This window comes from Notothenia rossii (assembly GCF_949606895.1).
Source record: "Notothenia rossii genome assembly, chromosome: 12".
Taxonomy (NCBI): Eukaryota; Metazoa; Chordata; class Actinopteri; order Perciformes; family Nototheniidae; genus Notothenia; species Notothenia rossii.
This window is the reverse complement of record NC_136911.1, coordinates 4,094,889-4,121,435: the sequence shown is the minus strand read 5'-3', so window position 1 is coordinate 4,121,435 and position 26,547 is coordinate 4,094,889. Positions and strand designations below refer to the sequence as shown.

General features: G+C 40.2%; 1 protein-coding gene across 2 annotated transcripts in view; it reads right to left on the bottom strand.

Moving 5' to 3' along the window:
* tpk1 (thiamin pyrophosphokinase 1) overlaps nt 1-26,547 on the bottom strand; it is a 59,900-nt gene that overhangs the window by 13,168 nt on the left and 20,185 nt on the right. For both annotated transcript variants that reach the window (XM_079662279.1, XM_079662280.1), the window contains exons 5-8: nt 26,208-26,280; nt 23,801-23,896; nt 16,264-16,410; nt 11,302-11,410 (exon numbers count right to left, since the gene is read on the bottom strand). In XM_079662279.1, coding sequence (XP_079518405.1) covers nt 11,302-11,410; nt 16,264-16,410; nt 23,801-23,896; nt 26,208-26,280 — 425 coding nt within the window. The remainder of the gene's footprint in view (nt 1-11,301; nt 11,411-16,263; nt 16,411-23,800; nt 23,897-26,207; nt 26,281-26,547) is intronic.

Here is a 26,547-nt window from a genome sequence, read left to right as displayed (position 1 = left end):
GAACAATCCCTTCTTCAGTAGAGAAGCAGCCATCAGTATAAGAGGGCAGAGCGCCTCACTCCCCCCTCCAGGTTGGCATTATTGGATCAGGGCTCCAAAGCAAAGCAAAGTCGTTGGAGCCAGAAACAGAAACTCTGAAGCATGTCCCTCTCTCAGGCAGATTCCACCAGCCGCAGGAAAACTGCTGTCACAGTGAGGCCAGGGCAGGAGGAGCAGCATCCAGGAGAGATCATGCCTGACCACAAGAAATCATCTCATTCGTCTTAACTCTTTCATGCATGAATTATGAAAGCCTCAATCAGGATCTTTTTTTACCAAGTGTTATTCTTGCTCTTGGGGCATGAAAAACAAGATTTGAAGTTTTTTTTTTTTTATCTAGTTTTTTCAAAGAGATATTTATATGTCCACTCAGGTGGACAGTATGCGTTCAGGGTTTGAACTGAAGAGATGTACATTTTGAAAAAATTATAAATAAAGATGTGCAAACTTAAAATTACATCATAATAACATAAGTACATTGATTTACGGCCCAAAAAGATATTGCAGATGAAGTATTTTCAAGAATAACCAGGGCCAGGGGCCAATTTGAGGCCCCACGCACAGTTATTTGATGAGTGCTAGTGGAGCCTCGCAGCGGCGAAACCGTGCCGCGCCACCCTAATTGCGCCACATAAGCGCATAGGTGCGCCTCAGATGAGGCCCCCCTCCGCGAGGTGTGGCCCCCTCCACAAGGTGAGGCCCCACACAGTCTGCATGATCTGCCTGTAGGGAGGGACGGCCCTGGGTACAGCAGCAGCAGTACCAGTATTCATTGTAGTTGAAATATAGCCAGTGATGCATGACGTCCCCTGCAGTGGACAGGTGGTTAATCATGATTTCCTGCAAACATAAAATCAATATTTTGATAATTTATGAATTATATGATTCCTTAGTTGTTACTTGATGTCAACAGATTTTTTTAAACCTGCAGGGGACGCTTTCCATAAAAGGATTGGCAAGATATAGATGGGTGACTTGGTCCATGTGGCTTTCTGTCGTCCATCTTGGTTTAGAGACATGTATCATGCACTTACACTGACTTTCCACTGAGTGGCAGTGTATGGGATGATGCAATAGGGTCCTATGTAGTGGCTGATGGTGCAACTATGCAAAAAAAACAATGCATATAGAAGAAAACATATTTTGAATAGCTGTCCACTGTAGTGACCTCTATGCATGAAAGGGTTTTAATTCATCTCAGTTTAAAGGAAAGGGAAGCCTGGTTTGTCCAAGAACGCCATATCGTTCCAACATGACTGTGCAGGAAAGAGCGAGTAACGCTATAGAATTATGTTTTGTTATCAACACAGTACACAAACATAAAGCTAGCATGTGGAGGTTTCCTGTAAACAAAGTCTCTGTTCACATCTTTATATATACAGTCCAGTCTTACTCTCAAAAACAACAAAAAACTGTTCATCACTGAGGAACAAATAAAAACAACCAGATTTTCTTTAAACCTGCAATGTTTACATGTTTACTAGCCTGCAGTCTTCTTTTCCCCTGACTTTCCTGATGCATGTGTTTGTTTATTGATGTGTTGCCTTTAACAGTCCCCCTGCTTCCACTCCTTCTGCTATTTATTTAATGTTTTACTTAATTATTTGCCCATTTTGTTTGTTTGTTTGTTTGTTTACCATGTAAAGCGGCCTTGGGTCCCTTGAAAGGCGCTATACACATTTCATCTATTATTATTATTATTATTATTATGAACTGTTGGTCACTGCCATTGGCTGGATGGCTGTGTGTGGTTTGACAATTTGGACAACACACAATTTTATTTTATTAAAATAATTCAAAATGTCCTATTTCACAAGGCCATGGGAGTATTTCTTGTGTGGGCATTGTTACATCCTGGAGTCTCCATTGGTTCTCTTTTAGGGTATCTGGATGCTCATCCAAAAAAAAATATTTTAGCACTTTGTAAAGAACACAAATTGAAACCTTTATACGAAGAAGATATAACATAGTTATTAGCGTGCTTGTTTCCTTTTATTTTAAAGTCTTTATGCTAAACTAATCTAACAGGTCATAGGATGGACTAAATTTCACAAGAGAGCGATAAGGTTGAACCATTACTTTAATAAAACAACTAACACTCTTCTCCAGTCGTGTTGAAACACAGCTCCTGCATCTACTCTAGGGGTTACAGCAACCCTGTATCAGTACTTTAATAACCATACACATTATTTCATGTTACTCCAGAATCATTTCATTGTGCTGGTCAGACAATGTGAAACAGTTGCAGGATTTTGAGGAATGTCAAGAGAGAAAGTAAGTAGTAAATAGTGGGATGTTGGGGGGATCTGACAGACGATCAAAGAAATAAGCGGGAGGAAGCTGATTTATTGGCCGATGTGCTGGCAAGCATCAGCGGTTGTGAATCGTCCTGGAGAGAGAAAGAGAATCCCTTCCAGCGTATCTGCTGTGAAACTCACTCGACTGCAAAAACACCTCAACTGTGATATCTCCTGTAACCTGATGTCGAATAATTGGAACAATGAAAGTACTGAGCGCAGAAGACACGGATTAGACGAGGGAATTAGGGAACAAGTAGTTGTTTTACAAAAAGTGAAGGCAAAATACTCGTTACTACATTACAGCCAAGTTTCTATATAGTTGTGTGTGTGTGTGTGTGTGTGTGTGTGTGTGTGTGTGTGTGTGTGTGTGTGTGTGTGTGTGTGTGTGTGTGTACGTATGTGTCAATCAATCAATCAATGTTTATTTATATAGCCCAATATCACAAATGTTACATTTGTCTCAGTGGACTTCACAGTTTGTACAGAATATCAGTATGACAATATGACACCCTCTGTCCTTAGACCCTCACATCGTACAAGGAAACACTTCCAGAGAAAACCCAGAGTTTAAAGAAACTGTGGCCGTTTCTCAATCTCGAGGAAACTGGCTTCCAAGCCAATATTTCAAGGATGCTACGTCATCGAGTGCCGCAGAAGGACTGTTCCAATCTCCAGCATACTTGGAATTCCAACGAGGCCGCGTCCTTGGTTTGGGGGAAATTTCGAGGCTGCACATGTGTAGACTCCGCGGTCTTAAAATCCCCACAATGCTTTGCGCACGGACCAATTTCCCCAAATCTGTGGCGGAAAATGTAAGGCGGGGCCTCTCATATGACGCACACCTGCACACTTGCTAGCCTGTTCCACTCTTCGTTTTCCGAATGCCAGGGAGGATTCTTGCCTCGCTTCTGAAGGATGTGACTCTGAAGACATGTGATACCAAGCAAGCATCCTCGCGATTGAGAAACGGCCTGTGTGTGCAACATGTGTGCGAGCATACAAACTCCTGCTAGAAGCACCAACACACTTTCCAACAATTTCCATAATCCTCCGTGTGTCAGCATCCAACATCAAATGAATGAGAGACCTGCTAAGTCTCTCTCACATGTCATCACATCATAACCTCACTCTGCTCTCACATATTTTCCAAAATCCTTCTTTTCTCTTCTTGCATTTCTAATTTTTTCCAGCTCAGTCGCTCTCTCCCTGTCAACATCTCCCTCTGTCTCTGTTACTCCCCCTCCTCACCTCACCTAACACAAGTGTTTTAAAAGTAAAAGTAAGACATGTTCAACCTCAGGGCTTTTACTGATTAAAGATGTTAATATCCAACATCTATTTTGGAAATCTATCATTTACTCACTTAATGTTCATCATGCAATGAGTGCAAATATTCAAAATACCCACCTAGAAGACATGCTGTGAAAAGTATTAACAATTATCACATGAATATATATTTTTGGTTGCCTTAAATGTTTTGCATTATAAACGTTGTGTTTGTTCCATGATTTATTTAGTCATTTTAATACATTTCAGTATCTTTAAAGTGTACCTTACAAAGCGCAGTGTAAATAAAATGTATTACTATAATATGAATACTGTGTGTGTGTGTTTCTGTCTTCTATGTTAACATACTGATTACACAATTATAAAGATATTCTGGAAACGACCGTGTCTCGTTATCACATAACTGGAAGGGTCGGTCTGTAATAATGTGTGTGCATGTGCCCACTATTATTAATATGACAGTTTTAACATGAATGGAATAGATAATTGGAAAATCGCCCTGAGCTTCTGTCCAAATCCCACAGCCCATTTTAAAAATACACACATATGCTCATATGTGGACACTTAGCCACAAGCGACACATGCATTGTTCGCACATTCAATGCCAGTATTTACTGACAGTGTCCTCGGGGGAATTAAAAAAACTGAGGATTGAAAATGAATGTAACATAAAGAAGGTGATAAGTAGCTCAGCTGTCTCAGTAATAATGAGAGGGAAGATAGCAGGAGGGACAGATAAGAAGGAGAGCAAATTGGAAGCTAAAGGGAAGAATAAAAAGGAAATAACAGAAGGAAACTAGAGAAAGTGAATTATTACAGCTTAGTGTGTGGGTAATATTTAGGCCGATCCGTCATCACCACATTACATTCAAGTCACTCACTCCCCTCCTGCTATTAGCACGTAGCTTCATTATACACTTGTACACACCCCTCCTACATTGATACCTTTACTACACTGCAGTCGCTTCATTATTTAGTAGTACACTCCCTTCCTTTAGGATCATTACCGCAGTGCAGTGCTTTGATTAGACGGCAGTCTCAACAAAGACTCTCTGAAGCACCGGCCATCCAACACTTTCTCCATCAACTCGTAATGTTGCAGATCCACTCCCTGCATTTCTCAATTCCTGCCCAACAAACCAGAGGCTCCGTGCAATCAGCCTCTAGTGCGATGCTCGGTGAATGACTGAATAATGTATCTCACAACACTTTTATATAAAAACTTGACAATGGTGAAGTCAAAAGGGTAATATTTGTAGCTCTAAGACAGCAACTGTTCAATTCTCATTAATACATCTAATTAAACAATCATGTTTTAAAATATATTAATAAACGCTTGCAATTACATACTCCCACCTGCAACCCCAGATCAGCTGTTTTTACTATCGGACTTAATGCAAATACTTTGTTGGCATATGTATTGATGTTATTTAGCTTGCACTAACTCTAGGCATTGTGGAATATTTTTGATTTTTTTGATTTTTATATACTTTATTAATCCCCGTGGGGAAATTGTTTCTCTGCATTTGACCCATCCTAGTGTTAGGAGCAGTGTGCTGCCATTTTGAACGGCGCCCGGGGAGCAGTGTAGGGAACAGTGCCTTGCTCAGGGACACCTCGGTAGCACTTGGTCTTGCCGGGACTTGAACTGGTGACCTTCCAGTTGCCAAGCCAAGTCCCTATCGACTTCGCCACCACCGCCCATGATTGCTGTACAGATTTCAGATGTTTTAGTTTGAAAAATTGTAAATGAGTACCTATGTTCAATACGTTGCCATCTTATTGATAAGCCAAGCGTTTCACACTTTCGTAGATTTATTATAAATGATAGATACTCAAGACAAACTTTGACAGAAAATCAACAAGATAAAAGAAGGTATCCTCTGACTGCGAGGAAGCTCAGCTCTGCAAGCGTACATGTGTACTGTTTCTGATCTTAAATCACAACAATATAAATTATTGATTTACCAACAGGAACACAGGATATAATTAACTTGGGCCACAGTATTTCAGATCATCTTTCAAAATCCCCTGGAGAACAGCAAGTAGGGGAGAGTTTGCTCAATGACTCACTTCTTTCCACACTGGATCAAAACAACATGAATCAGTTCAACATTTTATTCTTTAAAGCAAAAGTTAAAACAAGCTCTGGATGCAAGCAAAAAGTCTCCTTTGGGGCAACAAGGCTGTAATGGCTGACAGCTCGAACTCTTTCTTTAGAGAAATATCATATATATTTCATCACAGGAAGGCTTTGAACCCAGGCATGAGGGACCAGTTCAATGGCCTTCTGGAGAGTCCAACGCAGCGCTTCCACTGCTTGGTAAGGCTCCGCTCAGCTTGAGTCATACTTTCTTGGTTTTCAATTGATAAAAGTTGTAGAACGTCCCTTTTACCTGGTACCTATTTTGGTAGACCCTGATTCGAACAAAAAGGTGGAGCTAAAGAATTGCAGAACACTGATAAATAGCCATAGAATCTTGCACAACATGTTTTAAATATGCAAGCAACGCCTGAAAGGCATAATATCTTGCCTCTTAAAGTCAACTATTTACCCAACAAAACTTCTGCCTTACCATCATAAGAAAAGGTTTGAGTAAATATCGATACATTAAGGACAAACCCTTAGTTATAACAAATCAACCAAGTTCCCCTCAACAAAAAGACGCCTGTTTCCTATCCTGGAAGAGCTTCCCATTAATACAAGGACATCAGGAAGTCCACACATCTTACATTGCAGACTGAAAGCCCAGAGGTTTTGACTGCACCATACTGTAGCAAATAAGAAAAGAAACTAACACTTACTTCTATAAGTAGCACTTGGCTTGTCTTATTTTATTTGAAGCAAATGCAGAAGCACTTACATTAGTTTGGCTTTTTAAAAAGCTCATATAACTGCAGGATTCTTGCTTTTTTCAGTTTGTTTCTTAATGGTTGAAGGTACTCATTGTAAGTCACTTTGGAAAAAGTGTCTGTATCTCAACATGGACTGTTGCTATAGGAACTATTGTACAGAAGTCCAGCACATAAGGGGAACAAAGTCCTTCTCCCAAATGTTGTTTCATATTCTGGTCCTTCCTCACAATCCCAATGGGAAATCATTAATTTCAGCCTTCCAAATATGCATATGATTAATTATGCATCTTGTTATCACTGGCTAATCTGCATAGGACTCTCATGTATAAAGTCCCTCTCATTACCAAGCAAGGCCATCTCACAGGTGGGCTGAGTAAATATACAACACACAGTGGCTGATAAAAAAAAAACAAGTTAATAAACAGAGCTGGAGTCTTGCACACACACATGCTTGTATATTCAAACACGCATACAGATATGTTCAAACAAGCACGGACACCCAGCCGTGCTCTCTCAAGTGTACAGACACCCAGACACACACACACACACACACACACACACACACACACACACACACACACACACACACACACACACACACACACACACACACACACACACACACACACACACACACACACACACACACACACACACACACACACACACACACACACACACACACACACACACACACACACACACACACACACACACACACACACACACACACACACACACACACACACACACACACACACACACAGAGTGGACACCCAGCGAGATGCAGACACATTATGCGCCCCGCTGACAGCAGGTTCCCCCGTACTGATGGCAGGTTGGTGCGTGCCAACTCATTAAGAACACAGCTGGCCATAAGGCTCAGAGTGGGGGGGGGGGGGGGGGTCTTCAGTTGGGTGTCTAATTGAATTTCCAAGTTCATTGTTACATGTGTCTTTAATATATGAAACTCTTCTAAACTGCAGCTTCCCTTGACAGAAGCAGCTGTACTTTCCTAGATGTTGTATTTATTTAACTATTTTCTATCTTTAAGTATATGCATATATTTAAATATATTCACACCTTAAACTTTATATATATCTTTTCAAAATATAGTCACATAAATGTGCAGAGCTGTCTGAACAGAGTCAACAGTGTTCTCTGGTGTACAAGGTTGAGGATATAGACATGTAGAGACAGTGACGATACACATTGTTATGACTAGGACTTGTAGAGTAATAGGAATTAGTGTATACCTTGCTCTGGTTAGGATGCATTTGAGACAAAGAAAGGCTATGCTGAAGATGACCTTCAACATGACTACATATTTGTTATCGCTTGTGAAATGATCTTTTTTGCTTGGACAAGCCTTTAAAATAAAACCTTCAGTTTGTAAGACATCTGAGTTCTCTTTCATCTTCATTATTTAGAGTCAATTGCTCTGAATTGCCTTAGCAGATGTCAGTACAGACTGCTGATATATAACTGACCCTCTTAATTTAGTGGGAATGCTGTTAACAGGATTCCAACTATATGTTATGCTACGCACGAAAGGTTTATTATTATTCCGCCGGTATTTTGCCACGCTTCTCCTCCCGCATTGAACACCACAGAAACTCCAAAACGTTCAGCTCGGTCGGGAATCGATGGCTATTACTTTTCTCATTCATAACTTTCATAATTCCAGAGATACGTCCCATAATTCATCACATTTTTAACAATTGAAGTCAATGGAGAAATTCTTCAGACTTCAACAAATCTTCATGCGACTTCAACTGCTAACTGTTCATTCATACTTTCACTCAGAAACCTCATTCCAACTTTAAAATGTTACACATCTTTCTGACATTATTCGTGTAAAACAACTTTTAAATCTGATTCTTACTTTTAGAGATATTAAACATTGTTCAGACCTTGTTATAGAGGTTTTCTTCAGATTTTAACATTAACTAGAGTGCGTGATGTCACAGCTAGAGGGTAGTAAATCTTGAAATTTGCCTTCATAATTTTTTTTAAAACTGCCATAATTCCCAAACACTACATTCCTGAGACATAATTTATCATGACAAACGTAGGAAAACATCTCGTAGCTTGAAAAATGACAAATAATTAAGCAAAATCATTAAATAAAATGTCTCTTGAGGGCATGAAGTGACAGAAACGTTCAACATTCCTCCATTAAACCCCATTCTAATTTCAGGCAGATATTTCCTCAGCAGCAGCCGCACACCTTTAGTTAATCTGCCAAAAAGGCCACATTATTAACCCGAAACTACACAAAAATTACACTTCAGATGCTCAACTTCCTTGACATGCTTCACGTTTTGAAATTTCACAGATATCTGTTACGGTTCTTCCACAAAACGTTCACATGTAAGAGGTTTACCTCTCATTCAGAACAATGAAGCCTTTGATCTCTACAGAGCTCGTTAGCTCAAATATAAACACCTGTGTAATGGAACACGATGATGTCATCACTCCAACTGACATGCTCAGAGCAGCAGACTTCAACAGTCCAGCCATGAAGACATCCCTCGCCATAAAACATGATGTCGCTATAACTCCTATGAACATTTTTAAAAAGTGCTCAAACTTCACGTGTGCTAACAGTCCAGCCATGAAGACATCTACGGGACAGTTTTGAGATTTCTTCAAATGCCGTTGCCATGGCAACACAATGCTCGCCTTGAAACACGGTTTTCTCATAACTTCAGTGGAAATACTCCAAACAGCCCAAAACTTCACAGGGTTGGTAACGATGCAGCCATCAACGCATCTAAGTATTATAGGGTGTCATCAAATGCCGTTGCCATGGCGACAGACCACTCGCCATGAAACATGCTGTCGCTGTAAGTCCAATGGACACGGCCCAATCGTCCCCCAATCTTCACTTGTATATCACCGGTCCATGCCTCAGCAGCTCTACGCCAAATCTGAGATCTCACCATATGCCATTTCCATGGAAACGCATCCCTCGCCATAAAACATGATGTCGCTATAACTCCTATGAAAATGTTCAAAAAGTGCTCAAACTTCACCTGTATGCTAACATTCCAACCGTGAAGACATATATCTAAGCAATAGCTCACGACAGGCCGTGGTATATACTCATTATATCACAGCTAAGGGGGTTGTCGACCCTCTGCTTCGCGTCGGGCCGAACCACTCCCCTTAGCTTTGATATAATAGGCATATACCACGGCCTGTCGTGAGCTATTGCTTTTATAAAACGGTTACCAAGTGTGGCAATATGAAAGAAAAATACACACTCTAATTTAAATAGTTTTTATTAGTAAATAATGATGTTCAAAATAAAATAGTCCCTCCGTTGCCTTCTGCACAAAACATAGTGCAAGGTGGTTGCTATGCAACAACACTAACAGCAAGCGAACATATTAGACAGAGAGCGTTGATCCATTATGTGGCTGTTTATTTACATTAATGTGTATTTTGCTGTTTATTGTGCATCCACTGAAAAACTGTCCAGCATCAGTAGCATGGCTTACGTGGTGACTTGTATAGGTTGAGGTTGTTCGAGGCTGTTGCTTGGCGTGGCGAGAATATTGCTCCACTTTCTCCGGTCCCCGAGATTGGGCTTCCAGTAGCTCTGGAGAGAGCTTTCGCACCTGTGGCCACTAACGGTCATAATTTCTCTGCTTTGTTTCAAGACCCGCATCAGAAAGCATTTGAATGGTGGTACTTTTCCAGTTGGTCTACCTGCTCTTCACGTAGCTCTGCATGTCGTAGTTTAGGTGCATTTTTAGGAGTGGATTGAACTGCTCAATCCACTCCTACATACTATAGTAAGACCCCCCCGGAGGTCGAAGTTAATCTTAAATGTTTCCATTTTATGCTTTGTAAGTTTGTTTCGTAACGGAAGAAATTTAAATATATTTATAAAACTGACAAGTCAAATCAAGCAATCTGATTGGTCGATAGCGTTTTTGCGGACCTCTTTGATTACAGATTTGAAAACATCGTTGCTTGCTTTAAAAGTAGCACAATTCATTATGTTAAACCTTCAAAAGTGTCTAGATATCCCTGCCCTAATGCCAAAGGAACTGCACACTGAATATGTTTTGCCGTTTGATGTCTATGTCCAGACCGCTGCGTCAAAAAGGAGGGCTTCTGCCCCGTTACTTCTCCGCTGCTTTCTTGTTCCAGTATGAAAAGCAGTTTGCTTTTCAGCCCAACGGTATACTGTTTTTCTCAGACGCGGAGGGATACTGACTTGTTGTGAAAAGTAACTTACAATTCTACCCGTGGTATACGCTCAGTATATCACGGTTAAGAACCAATCAGATTGCTTGATTTGACTTGTCCGTTTCTGTATACGGGATGACATGAAATGCCGTTGGCATGGTGACAGATCATTCGCCATCAAGTTAGTTCAAAAGCTTGCAGTTCAAATGTTCTGCTGCTTTTCCAAGCCTTTTTACTTTCTTTTCTTCTCTCATGAGTCATCACACATTCAAGCCCCCAGTGTTCATGTATAATTTCAATCTAAATTACTCACTTTCTTCTTACACATTACATTTCAGCATAGCAGTTTAGCGTCAGATTTCAGGCTAAAGCATTCCCACTAGCAATTTCTTCAGGAATTGCATTCTCTAGTTTCGTTACACTCTGCTTGCATTATGTAATGACAATAAAGTAATCTAATCTAATCAATGCACATGTTGAAAAAAAGGCTGAAGTTGTGTTCACTCTGAACACAAATGTATGGTTGCTAGATTATGAATCTGTATGTGGAATGAGAAAACTTTGAGACAAATTACTGGCAATGGACCATCATTTGAATGCTTAAAAAAATACTCACTCAGGTTCCATTTCAGCCCAGTAGTGGTGGTTTGGCAGGGTCCTCCGACTGGAATGAGGCTGCACCAGTCCCCCTCCAGGCCGGTGTTCACCTCCAGTCTGTGGCTGCCCTGCCAACACAGCATGAACATCAATTAGTCTGCGTATACGTGTGCGTGTGTGTGTGCGCACGTGTGTGTGTGTGTGTATGTGTGTGTGTGTGTGAGAGTCTCTGACAGGTGGAAACAATAAGATTAAAAGAAATTAAAAGACAAAAACAAATGTGGAGCAAGACTTCTTAAACTTTCCAGGACCCAAATGAGAAAGCAAGCTTATCCGCCCAGGGACAGAGACTCATTAAAATAAATGATTGCTCATGTCAGCGCTGCAACCCATTTTCACTTCCTGCACACATTTAAAAAGAATACCTTGCCATTTTGAATTAGAGTCTATTTTACTGTGTGTTGCATGGAGGGAAAATACTTTTGGATGAACACATAACTGTTATACTCGAAAATCAGTTGTACAGTTATGAATCATAAAAGGGCCATTTATACTTTTCTATACGTTTATACTGAAGGGTATTTTATTATATTACAAAAGCATCTACTGACGATGGGAAGGATGCTTGACTATATCAAGATGTCGCTTTCGATGGCGTGTGAGTCACAGGTGATGAAATGCGTTTGAGGTACAGTGAAAGCTTTTTAAGAAGTGTCCTACAAAGGAAAATAAATAGGAACAACATTTCAAAAGTCACTCCTTTGAGAAACTAGAGCGGCGTACAGAACGAACACACAGAGTGTAGGTGCAAGGTAGTGTCAGTACTGCGGCTGAATAATGATTTTGCTCTGAATTACTGATGCTGAATGTAAAAGGATCAGAACAGTTCATTGAAAGTATACAGAAAAATGTATAAAGAAACGCCGAATGTTATTACAGCACGTTCATATTTTTCACAGTGCTTTGAATTTCTGTGGGCTACGAATGTCATGTATGCTCAAAGAACCACACACCCAATTACAAAGACAACAAACTTTGATAGCCAGAGCTTAGATCAGTCAACTTAAAGCATCAGACAGACACACAAAGACCACCAGACATGCACACTCAATTAAGAGTTTGAAATGTTGAAAGTGAGACATGTTTAAAGAGTTCCCTTTGCTCGGCTTCACAGAGCTGCAGAGCCAGAGGGAAGGAATAATGGGAAAACATGTAAGCGTCGGAGCGTTTGTTGTTCTGGAAACATCCCTGAGGTTGTTTTCTATACATAAACACAGTCTCTTTGTGTAAATGTGTCAGAGTGAGAGTGTGTGATGAACAGAGAGAAGGGAAACAAACACACACACACACACGATATTTCCTTTGTGTGTTCAAACACAAGACATTATTGTGGAAGATTTAAGTTCCAATTTAAATAATTGCTGTAAAATATTTATAAAAATGCAATAAAACAGGCTTGTGTAGGTGGTGTGATATGCACCACCAGGCTTATGTTCATGGTAATTAAAGAAATGTAGGAATAAGAAACATAAAACATCTGTGCTGATGCTGCTCTTCAGCACAGATGCTTTTGGCCAAATGCTAATGTCGTCGTGCTAAAACGCTCACGACGACAATGCTAAATGTGAAAGGGGGTTTAATCTTGTTTGTGTAATGTTCTTATCTAGTTTAATGATATATATATATGATGTATTAAATAACCAAGTTAAACATATCCAAACAAGTGTTACTTTTTATTGAAATCTTACAATAAATAAATACAAATCTTACAAGTCAGGATTATCACTTGGTGTCATTTTAGAGGCACTATTGAACCTGTCCTTGGGTTTCTAAATATATTCTTCATCCTCACTCTCTGAGAGCAACATTAGAAAACATGTCATTACTTGGTTAGGAAAATTATAAATACGAATATTTCAATAATATTCTTCAAGTTTCTTGCAAAGTGGAGACTTCTACTTTGTTGTCATGCATTTATTACACTAACATATTCATATCAGTCCAGAACAGACCATCCAGGGTCAGTTCTTCAGCTCATATATATATATATTTATTTTTTATTGAAATGCCACATCGGTGCTAACTTGGGAAGAGTCACCACAGCTCAGGTATCACACTTTATCATTTAAATCAGCTCCTGCCCTGACAAGTTTCACTCCTCAAAAGGGCATCGGGTAAACAAACTGCTGCCTTTGTGCTTAGAGAGTGATTTACGGCACAGATTGGCCTGACACAGCGCTGTGGATGTCCCGCCGCACAGGGAGCTATCTCAGGTATCTTCAGGGGCTCCGATACCAACATCAGCCAATGTGAGTCTGCTTGGCCCCCGCGACAGAGACTCAATAAAGCAGTCAGAGCCACCAAGAGAAAAACAAACACTGCAGATGAACCCGGAGCAACTTATTCCTTTTCTTTTATATTTAAATCAAGGTAAATTTAGCATCACCTTGAGACCTCGACTGATTAAAACATCTCCTTGTCGTGTAGGGACGCAGAATAAACAAGCCCTCGCAGTATCACCGCATATCATTTAATATAAGACAGGAGAATTATGCAATGCCCTGAGCCAGCTATAGGAAACACAAGATTTATGCATATTTCCCCAAGAGAGCATAATAACACAGTGACACCTCCGAGAAACAGGACTGATTAAATCTAAATCATGTCTTTAACTTAAACATGCAAAACAACAACATATTGGTTTTATAAGTAGCTTTTAGGCCATAAGCAAAACTTTCAGGTCAAATAATTTGTCAGATTTGCAAAAATGCATACACCTGGTCTTAATGTATTGTGTGTGTTTATGTGTACTGAGCTTCTACACTGTGTACGTTTCCATTGGCGCTCCACATCCCGAAGCTAAGCACGTAACAAAGTCGTGATTGCATGAAATACAGGTGGTGAAGATATTTGGCAAAAGTTGTAAACACTTCCATTACAGATGTAACGTGAACAAATAGCACCGGGTCTTTCCAAGGTTGCGTTCACCTTCATGTACAGGCATCTGCGTTCATCAGTCGCTGGCGAATCGGAGCTGCGTTGACAAACGAGCTTAATTTACCCTCACTGAAGTAAGATTAATTGGAGGTGTCGAGGTATGAAGCAGCAAATGACAACGCGCCTTTGGAATAATGACAAGCAGTAGGGTGGGGGGGGGGGGGGGGCATGAGAGAAAGGTTTACTTAACATGCTACAAGGTGTCATCAGGAAGTGTGACTGTTAGTTATTTGTCCGGAAGATCCTGTAAATAAACAACACAGGCAAGAAAGACAAAAAACAGTGTGAGTCCCGAATGGCGTCGGCTCGGCCCACTTGTAAACTCAATCAACTGAGGAGCATGAGAGAGTGGCTGGCATCCAGGAAAAACAATTTGGGAGCATCAAAAGAAACTCTCTCTATCATGCACAACAGCAAATTGGGGCGCCATAAGAGCAGAGAAGTGTGTGTGTGTGTGTGTGTGTGTGTGTGTGTGTGTGTGTGTGTGTGTGTGTGTGTGTGTGTGTGTGTGTGTGTGTGTGTGTGTGTGTGTGTGTGTGTGTGTGTGTGTGTGTGTTGAGGGGGTGCAGTTCTTGAAGTGATTACTTAACAATGAAACAAAGTGTTCTGCACTCCAATCAAGGTGGAAACAGAAGAAGGAAAATAAGTGTTTTGAGAAAGTACAGAAAATGAAGACAAGGACAGGGAGAGTGGGTGATTACAAAGGCAAGGAGATGCAGAAACATTAGTGGTGGAAAGACAATCTGTGTGTGTAGTTTTTATATTTGATTCAGACAGCTATAATAACTCATGAATGTAAAGTGAAATATTGGGGAAACTTCAAATTCAAGGATAGATGCAGCAACCAGCAAGTGTTATCATTTTACTTTAATCTCCCTTGGCTGAGAATTGTATTCATATTAATTAAAATATATCTATATTTTAACGTATCTGTAAGCAAAGGTTAGATACATATACAATTAAAGGTCTTTTCAGACAAGTACTTATGTTTCTCATACATTATTTCATTGGTAGTAAGTGTGTTATTCATTGTTGAGGAATTGTTTGAAGGATTTGTAATCCCTGATTGTAAATGATATGAGATGAATTGTTGTTGATGAGGCTATAGCAGGGGTGGGGAACCTCCGGTTGTTATTAGCATCTGGTTAGCTAGCTATGCTAACGAATATAAGAAGCTATTTCTACAACCAGTGAGGTGAAGGCACATCTTTATATGATCATTATAGTTATAAAAGAATAAGAGAATAAAGTAAACAGGTATAAAATACTATTTGACAGTAAAAAAAAGTTGTTGTTAATAAACAAGAATACATTTTGAAAGGGGAGTGATTTGTCAAATATAAATAAAGAAAAATAAAATCTACTTACAGTTCTGTTTCATATGGGTGTTGAGAGATGTTTCCATAGAGCTCCTAATGTTGCTCTCAAAGTGCACCAGATTGATGCTTTTAACTTCAACATTTCCCCCTTCCTGGGGGAGCATGCCCCCACATATTGTGTCCATATCTTTCTGTTTTGGTGGTCATGCCACAACCGTGCACGTGCATGCATGCGCGAGTCATGGTGAGATATCTGGATTAAGAGGTTGCTTTTTCTTTGCACAGCATGAAAGAAAGGCGAAATGAATGGGCTGTGATTTTAGTATTTTTAAGCAGAGGTCAATCATTTGTACGGCCCTCTGAGGATGTTGAAATGGCCCTTGAGAGGAAAAAGGTTCCCCACCCCTGCTATAGTGTTTACATGTGTGTACTTATATTGTGTGGACCCAAGGAAGAATAGCCAATACTCATGCTAATGGTAATCCTAGGGCTTCTATACAAATATATAAAGACTTTTCAGTTCTATTTCTCTACAGCTGTTGAAAGAATTGCCACTTAGTAGCTCAAAGAAGAATGTAATGTTACTGATGGACAGGACGTAATGTCTGCACACTGTTTTCTCTGTGCATGCTCAGGCTGAATAATGTGTGTGTATGAGTACTCACGGGTCTGAGGAGGGATGCCAGGCTGGTCCCCTGGATGATCAGCAGGGGGAGTGGAGTCATGGACAGAGCGTGGTGCAGGGTCTCAACACAGGCCATTATCTGATCGAATCTGCCAGCCAGACCTCCCAGTGTCACTATGGCATCCACCTAGAGAGAACAACTGAATTTAACGAGACACAACAGGCCAGGGTTTGATAATCTGGACTGACAGAATGCTCTTGTTTGTTTCCATATAGAAAAATGACAGCAGAAAAACTAAGAATATGCCCGGAAATGTTAAATAAATACAGCTTTATGAGAAAAGCCATACTCATGCTCTAAAAAGCTGTGTCAAATAGACTTCAACTAGAATACTTTCCATATTATTTGTAGTAATGGAGTATGGTGCAGCTCTTCTTCAGGCACATACAAATATTATTGTGACATTTGGTGAGGATGGGTGTCACATTGGTGAGGGTATGTTTTGCAGATGAGTGAATAAAGCAGCTTAAGAGCTTTATAAATATAAGCGCTATGCACCAGAAGCTAATCCTATCTTGCTAACTAACAAACAAACCAAAAAATGGGACAGAAAACACAAGATCATTGGTGAGTAAATCAGGTGATACGCAAGATTATTTTTTACAGTACAACACAGCTGTCACATTCTTTTACTGGGTGACTTATTCATTTATACCTTAAAGTACTGTCGTTTATATTTAAGATAAATATAACTAATATTTTAGATAAGCCTAACCCTGTTAAATCTTGAGTATGAACTAAGGAGCTTGAGTGCCACATACACGCTGGGGAAATCAGAAGACAATGAGATACAGATTACTCGTTAGGATCTTTTTATGGGATTTGTTGACAATAGCAAATATATATAACATTCCCAGCCTTTTATTAACAAAGAAACAAAAGCACCACTAATGCCATTGGGATAGGAATCCATGAATAGAAAGAAACAGCAAGGACAAAGAGCTTTAAACAGATCTGAGAGGGAGGACAGATAAACAATTAGTCATACACTGCATTTAGGCCACTATAATGAGGGTAAAAAGCAGTGATTATAGAGGTGATTAAGTTAACTGAAAAGCAAGTGGATTACTTAAACTAATGCCATTTGGCCTTGTTTCCAAACTTTACTGGTTCATTTCACAACACACTTATAGACCCCTGGCGTTAGAGGCGATATGGAGGGCCGATATCCCAGATCTGGATCCAGAGTTTGATTGGGATGAAGTCTGGTCCAATATACTAATAGCTTCTAGTAGGGATGTCCCAATCACCTTTTTTTGCTCCCGATCCGATTCCGATCATTTGATTTTGACAATTTGCCGATACCGATTTTTCCCGAACCGATTTTTATGCAATGCATTAAGAGAAAAAAAAGAAAAAAAGCATTCAAGTTGTCCCTTAAGGTTATTTTTTGTATTTAAATTGAATATTCTATCCAACATGGATATAGCTTCTTTCTTTCACAGCAGCATTGGATCAGTTCAGTTGTGCAGCATTGGATCAAAACTAAATAAAGGTTTCAGCACTCGTTAGCTTACTGCTACAATTAGACACTGCGCCCACTCTGTTGCCAGATTTGAGAGAAATAAGCAGGTCTATGAAAACAAGCCCCAAAGAAGCAACACATACATGATGTTCTGTAATTTGAAACCAAAACTAAGGCCTCAGAATGACTTTAAGACTTGAACATGGTCATTTTTGTTTTGTAACATTGAATACAACATTTAAAAAAAAGTATTTATAAAAAAAAAAAAATGTAAAATCCCGATCCCAGATTTTTTTCTCCCGATTCCGATCTTTTGAAAATCACGTGATCGGCTCCGATCCCCGTTCACGTGATCGGATCGGGACATCTCTAGCTTCGAGGAATCCTGACCACCAGCACATACATTATAATTTCACTCATAGAGTTTACCTTACGCCTAGGAAGCTTTGTTTAATGAAAATATTGCTGATCCAAATTGCACTCTATGTGACGTAGAGGCTATTGGTACTTATATACATATGTTCTGGGAAAGTCCGCCAGTGGCCGGATTCTGGGAGATGGTTGCTACTAACCTTTCGGCGATATTTGAGACCAACGTGCCTCTTTCACCTGTTCCACTTATCCTAAACGACCTGTCCAACCTGGGTTTAACCCTGACCAAAAGGCGAGCACTATTAGCCGGGCTTACAGCAGCAAAAAAATTGGTTGCGACTCGGTGGAAGCCTCCCCATTCCCTCTCACGTAAGGTCTGGGTTCTAACATATCTAGACATATCGTATCTAGAAGTATCGACAGCCCGGGTACATGGGACAAAGGAGTCAACAATAGAGATGTGGACTTCGCTCATTGTGAACCTCAAGAGCATATTAGGATAACTATCTAATGGGGATGGTGATCTGGATGGGTGGGGGGTGGGTGGGTTAGGGACGTCACTGGGTTTTGTTTCTTTCTTTAGTTTTTGTGCTGTTTTTGTACTATATTGCATTTTATGTTATTGATTTTACCATTTGTTTAATAAATAATAAAAAAAAAATCGATCACAAAAAAAACGAATGCCATTTCCTGCAACCAGAGCTAAAATAAGGTTATTTCTCATTTTTGGGCCAGCAGTTTTCTTAAGATACAACATGTACAGCTCTCTGCAGTTATTCCCTAATACAAAGTCCCGGAGCAGGCAGTGGCCCTGCTGACAGGCTGAAACCTGACAAGAGGCGCAGGGCAGAGGCGCTGTCAGAGGCTGACGACTGTCACAGGAAAACAAAGAAATACCATCACTCACACTCACTACACTTCAAGGTTTCCACGTCAACCAAAAACTGCAAATACAAAAACAATAACACACAATTGAAGAGGTAAATTCACTATGTATTTCTTTTTTGATGCTGCAGCTTAGCATTAGTACACAATATAGATGTTTTCTTAATTTGAGGAAGTTCAGCTTTTTCCACAAAAGCTACTAATAAGCCATATTATATTGGCTACATTTATTTGTTACAGTAACAGACATTTTTCTGTGTGTGTGAGCATGCATTACATGTTTTGTTTGAATGAAAGCACAGGAAACAGAATCAATTAGCAATTCTTAAATCCATTTTAATTTCCTTTTTACTACTACAACAACAACAACAACAACCTACTGTTATCTCAATGTATTGTACATCATCCAGCAGGTGCTCGGATCAAACTTGTACTTAGGCTCTTTATATAAATAAGTGCATAATTATCTATCTATCTATCTCTACTGTACGTAGTGGGTATTCCCTAACTGAATGCATCGTAGCTAACTTCCTGCCTCAAGCGATGGGGTTAAAAGAAAACTAGGTGCTGAAAGATTGAGGTTATTTCAACATCTGGCTGACGCCCCCACATGCAGAGACTTCACCTAAAGTGTAAACAACAACGCTTGGTAAACACACTGCGAGAGAGTTTGACAGACAGACAAACAAACAGTGAGGTTATGAAGTTAAATATCACTATCTTCCAGTCAAAGAATCTATATGTCATTTAATACAAATTAATTAATTAAATAAAACTCAGTGCATTATTCTAAATCCATCAAAATGTTTCAAACAGATGGGAGCATCCAAAGAGATACATTTTTTCTTTTTTTTTCTGACCACATTAAATACAAAAAGATCAGAAACAACACAGCATTAGCATGTCTGACTCCATGACAGTTTTGTCCATGCATCAAACCATCTCCGAAATGTATCTCTTATCTTCCCACCTTTGTTATATGAGATATGAGGTGGAGGTTTTTTTACCAACAGTTATGAGTATCAGCATCAGTCCTTTCAAAATTCAAAGCCAGTCGTCAAAGCCAGACAGCAGGAAGGACTCAAACGCAAAAAGCAAACAAAGCTGCAAGAGAACAAGGAGCAATGACTAAAGGAAAAAAAAAAAGTGTATTTTGTTCAGCATCTCAGGACACACTAGCTTGCTCAATCTTCCACTTCTGTTGTGTCCGCCACGCATATAAAGCTCCATATACAACTGTTTGAATCTTTATGTGTTCCTATTTCATGTTTGTTTGCTAAAAAACTCAAACAAGCAGGGCAAAGGGGAATCTCACGGCTGAATGAAGAGAATCCAACTCGCTGGCTCAACAGATCCAGGCCGTACTCTCTCCTGACAATAAACTCATATCCATATTTTTAAGGGTGATACACAGATACACACACACACACACACACACACACACACACACACACACACACACACACACACACACACACACACACACACACACACACACACACACACACACACACACACACACACACACACACACACACACACACACACACACACACACACACACACACACACACACACACACACACACACACACACACACACACACACACACACACACACACACACACACACACACACACACACACACACACACACACACACACACACACACACACACACACACACACACACACACACACACACCTTAGGATAGAGTCTAGTTGCCAGCAGTGCGATTAACTCAAAAATGTTCCAAATCAGCCAAGCCACTGTTTGACTATTGTCCCCATAGGCTATGATGAATAAATGCTAATTAGCGCAACATATTCAAGTTAGCATCCGGCAGTTTCTATGTGCTGGGGACCCGGATTATACATTTCTATCATACAACTTTTGTGTACTCAACATTTATGGGTTCAAAACAGGACTTGACTAATACACAGTCATCCATACACACTTCAACACGTACATTCACAAGCAGATGTAAACAGGTTCTTAATCCTCACACACACATAGATAGATCTATATATGTACACACATAAACAAACACATACTCGACATCCACCCAACATAATCCTCTGATACCATTGTTTTGGATTTCACCCAGCACGAAACGAGATAAATTCTCTAAATTGAGCGCTAAGCTGTGTGGAGGAAAACCTTCAGCTAATATGTTGAATCGTAAACAGCTCAAACAGAAGCACAATGCTCAGTAATCTGCAAATCACCGTGTTATTATTTCATCCATGTGTTTAATTCACTTAAAGAGGCTAAGTGGGTGGAAATTAGTGAAGGTGAGCGAAAGAGAAAAGGAAGAATACAATTATTCCAAAAGTTCTGCTTGCATGAATATATTCACAAAGTGTTGAACGGATGAAAAGTGCAAATGGTTTGTAACAAACAAATCCTGGTAAACAAACAAAAAAGCCATCATCAGCAACTCTTATAGAACCTGAAAAAGATGGCCAAGCTGCTATCTCTCGCAAGCAGAAGGAGGTACAAACACTCAGCGTCTGTTTAAAGGCAGAGTAAATATTAGCCGGGCCGCGGACAAAATAAAGAAGGTCCATAGAAGAGAAGGTCAAAAAGCATATCCTCTCTCAAAGCCCGACGCGGAAAAACAAAATGTGGCAACACGGGCGCATTATGTGTGAGAGGAAGGTTTTTTTTGTGTGAGACACTTCCCGTGGTCTTTCATCAACTTTAAGAGGTGAAGTGATTGGGCCTCTCGCAAGTGATTGGAGCAACACTCAGCAGGCCGCTTACAAGTTTAAAAAATGAGGAAAATAGAGACATTTAGAAAGAAAGAGCGAGAAATACAGGCACGGATTAAAATACAAAACTATTTCCTGTGCGACACTGACAATTACGTTTGTTGCATTTATGGAAAGTAGAGATGTACTGTTTGTTATATTGCGTTGTGACCCTCATGTGATGTACATTCTGTTCCTTTCTGCTGACATTTTGGGAGCGTGAATGGAGTCGATCTCTGTTCAGATCAGTGTGTGTGGCTCTGGAGCAGATGGCGGATCCTTTCAGAGTTTCGGATATCCCTTTGATTGGAAATGCTTTACACTTGGAGAAGATCACAACAAGATTAAAGTATTTCATTTTAGATCCGGGCGAACCAAAATCTACATTTTCTGTGTAGGTGCAGTGTGCGAAAAAGCAATTATGTCCCGTAATGTTCCACCACAACCTCAATCTTCCTCCAGAAGAACCGTTAGGCCTTTTGCAGCATACCTGTATGCCCCAACCGTGTTGCTCTGAGCCACTGTATTTATTTGTTTTTTTACAGTTCTGTAAGTTCACATTATTTACAATTTGTTTAGTTAATTTGCTTTTTTTTTTTTCTCTCAAAAGAACCGATAAGAGTGCCGTTAAAGGACCGGATCGATAAGCGGTATCGATAAAAGTAGTAGTACCGTTAAAACGATGCCCATCCCTATGTGTCATGCAGTAAAATCTTACCGCTCACTTAAGTAAGAAGTGTCGTAACACCGTGGGAAAATGTCAAATACGATGCAGAAGAAGAAGATTCCAGTGGCCCCGAGAGGAAGATTCTTATATAGCATGTTTCTTGCCAAATATGAACAAATGACATGACATTACATTTTGCTGACGCTTTTATCCAAAGCGACTTAAAATAAGTGCGTTCGACCAAGAAGATACAAACTTGTAGAAAACAGAATCATATAAGTACATCAGGTTTCATAGAGCCAAAACATTTCAAGTGCTACTCAACTAGCTTTAGATAAGCCAGTGCTTAGTTAGTATATAAGTGCTTTTTATTTTGTTTTGTTTTAAAATAAACAATAAAATGTTACCTTGGTTACAGTCACTCAGATTCTTGTATGCTTTATGTTGATATTTAATCATATTTAAAATAGGTGCAGCATGCACAAAGTATAGCTATTGACAAGTGAAATATTTATTCGAACAAGTACATTGCCAAACTCACAAGTACTCTCTAAAAACTGTTTCTTACACTGAGGTGTAAATGTGGCTGCGATGGTTGTTCTCAACACTTATTTCTTCAGGGAATGTAGAGTGAGCATGAATGTTCTTTCGCAGAAGCACTCTGCTTCATGTCAATACGCCCGCCCACCCACCCACCCACCCACCCACACACACACACACACACACACACACACACACACACACACACACACACACACACACACACACACACACACACACACACACACACACACACACACACACACACACACACACACACACACACACACACACACACACACACACACACACACACACACACACACACACACACACACACACACACACACACACACACACACACACACACACACACACACCTCGGATCTGTCTGCAGTCAACAGCAGTCCAAATCTATTGACCTCTGAGCAGCTCATTTAGAAGAACCTGAGGACTGAGTGCATTGCTCAAAGGCAATACAATCTCAGAATCCGAGGCAGAGGAGGGTTTTATATATATATTCATTTTGCCCTGTATTACAACTACTGCAAGTCCTTTTAATAATATACATTTCAACCATAGTAACACAGCTTTTCTAAAAGACAGGATTTTTATATCGATATCCTAGGAATTCACTGCTTGTGGTTGAAACATAATACAGGAATTACATTAAATAAACAAAATATAATGTTTAAATTCATGAGCTTTAGAGTTGCTTGTCTTACCTTTAGACAGAGCCAGGCCTCCCCCTGCTTTAAGACCCCCTGCTAAAGTCTAATGTTCGACAGGAATGAATCACCTATGTATGAATATATGAGTGTTTGTAAAGTTTACCTGCAACTGTCGTCTCTGAATTTCCTCCACCATGATTGCGAGACACTTGGTGAAGTCTGTTAGATCCTGGTCAGCTGTTTCTATCAGCTTGCACCCCTGCGCACAAAGAAAAATGGAAACACAGGCATCAACAAAACACAAATCAGATGGATGTACATATACGTAGATAACAAAACCCAGGCAGAGATAAGGGAGAGGGGATGGAGGGAGGTATAAATCAGTGTTTTAGTCTGGCTGTCTGACGCTGTGTTGCTGAATAATGTAGAGGTTCCAGTCACTGGCCCTAAACTACAGCATGCAGGTAAACAACCATGCTCTGCGTCTGTCTCCTTCCCTCTCCATATACTGTCACTTTCCTCCTGAAACACACCAACTTTACAATTACACACCCACTCTCTTCCTCCATCCCTGCCTCCCCTCCTCTCTCGCCTTCCCTTGCCGATGTTTTCCGTTTCTCTCTCTTCCATTTATGCAGAATTATTCACCGTTTCCGACAAATCTCTGAAGGACCGCCTCAAACTTTCACATTGTTCTGCGCCTTAAGCATTACCATAAAAGTCTGTTCTCTCACGGAAAAAAGGTATTTCTCTTCTTTCTTTTTTTGAAGACAACCTGTATGACATTTGTGAAAAAATACTTTTATTACAGATGGCTGCAGAGAAAGCGGGGAACGGCGAGAGTGGAACAAAAGGTGCCTCGATGAAGGCCACCCATATCTCTGTGTTTGTATGTACGTCGTGTGTGTGCTAGTGTGTGCATGGTGAAGTGTAGGATCCGCATTTTAAACTGTATGCATTGGGTTTTAAAGCAAGGCTGATCACAGGAAAGCAACAAGGAGAACATACAGAAGCTAGTTTGTATTTCCTCTTCCTTAGGTGAATTGAATAGAGCCTCATCTCGTACACTTCATAGAATAATTTGCATTTCATAGTCATGACCTTGGACAATGGTGAGTTGTCATAGGAAAACTATGTAAGATGTCATAGGAAAACTATACTTCAGATAAATACATTAACATCTTGTGTTCAAAATGTATTTCAGTCTCAGAAAATTGCTGTTAAAGGTACAAAAAAATAGGCAAAAACAAAATAAAAAGGTTGCTAAATAACCATAGTCTTGCACTGTAAATCAGATTATTTTTGTATTATCTTTTATCTTATAAAATGATCTGAGGGAAAGGTTAATACTGTACCTCCAACATCTAACAACTGCATTGATCTGTAGTTAAAGGTGAAGCGGCGCCTCCTGCCTGTGTTACCACTCCTAACAAGCTCCACTTTTACATTTGTGCTCAAATGTAAGAGGATTGATGCGAAGTTGAAAGCTCAAAAGGGAATTGGTCTTTGAACATGATTGATGGGATTAATATATATTATTTGTTCAGGTTAGAGTTAGCCTGTTCCTGTTTCAGCAGGGGGTGAATTATACCTGTAAGCTGCGACTCGGACCACCTCCAGACCTACCTTTTGAGGACTGGGTCTAAATGCACCTTGAGTGCACTAACAGTTTAAGCCATGTCATACTAAGCACCGGTTCCTACTTTCATGATTCAGTCTGCATGTTCATGCCGGTGCAGGTGGAACACACGAGCCATTAAGCCCCAGTTAACTCTGTATAGTCACTTATCCACTCGGGCAGCCCGACGTCAGCACCGAGACCCGGCGACACTCCAAAAGGAAATAATCCTCATTAATCTGGACAAAAAAGTTCAAACAATTTCAACTGAATTTCCTACGTTGCAACCTGGCCTTTTAAATAACCGACCCATATGTGTACTCAGACAATACTTGTATTTAATCAGCCCATTAAATAATCAAGCATATTCCACGATTATTCAGAAATGGAGGAGAGAATGCGTTTCCTTACTAACAAGTCACTTTTACTAAATCACCAGCTACTACTTGTATATCATTGTTAACTTTAAGGCGGCAGCATACTGAAATCAAAGCCGTGCTCCAGTCAAATATACTGCTTTCCATTACTGCACTGTAAGAAGATGTCTTTGTAGTCATTGTCACTCTAAGTTTGCATCAGATGGGGATTTTTTGTTGTTGAATGGCAGACAGTTTCTAGCCAGGTCACACAAAAGTCCATCTTGTCAGGCTTCAAGAAATGTTTCTCCTGGAAATAAGCGTCCTATAATGAGCTACAGGTAGATACAGGCGTGGTTCAGGTGTGTTTGATGTTTAGTGGATAAACCATGAAACAGAAAAGTCTTCACCTTTGTGGAGTACAGCGCAAATCCTCAATGCATTTTTTAAAAGTCGACTTCTTACAAGTTACTTACACGTCAAGGTGGGTTAGGAGTCAAGTCAGGCTGAAGACAGAAGAGTTATTCAGTCCTATTACTTTGTGTTTGTCTGTGTGTGTGTACACCTGTAGGCATGAGAGGTTGTGTGCCACTCACCTTGTCTGCATAGAAGGCTTTGACCTCGGCAGTAATGGAATCAAAATCCCCACTGATATAGTCGGGGAGGAAGCTGGATGTGAGGAGAGAAAGAGAGGGTGAGTGACAGAGGGAGAGGGTTACGATCGCAAGAAAGACAGAGAGAGTGAAGCAGAGATAGAAAAGAGAAGGGGAGAGAGGACATCAGGGCATGTGTCAGCTCTCTGATCTGTGCAGCGAGGGAGAGGGGGAGCCGGGGGGGAGACGGAGAGACATGGAGACTGACAGGGTGATTCTCTGTGGCACTCTGTGTCACACACACACACACAAACACACACACACACACACACACACACACGGC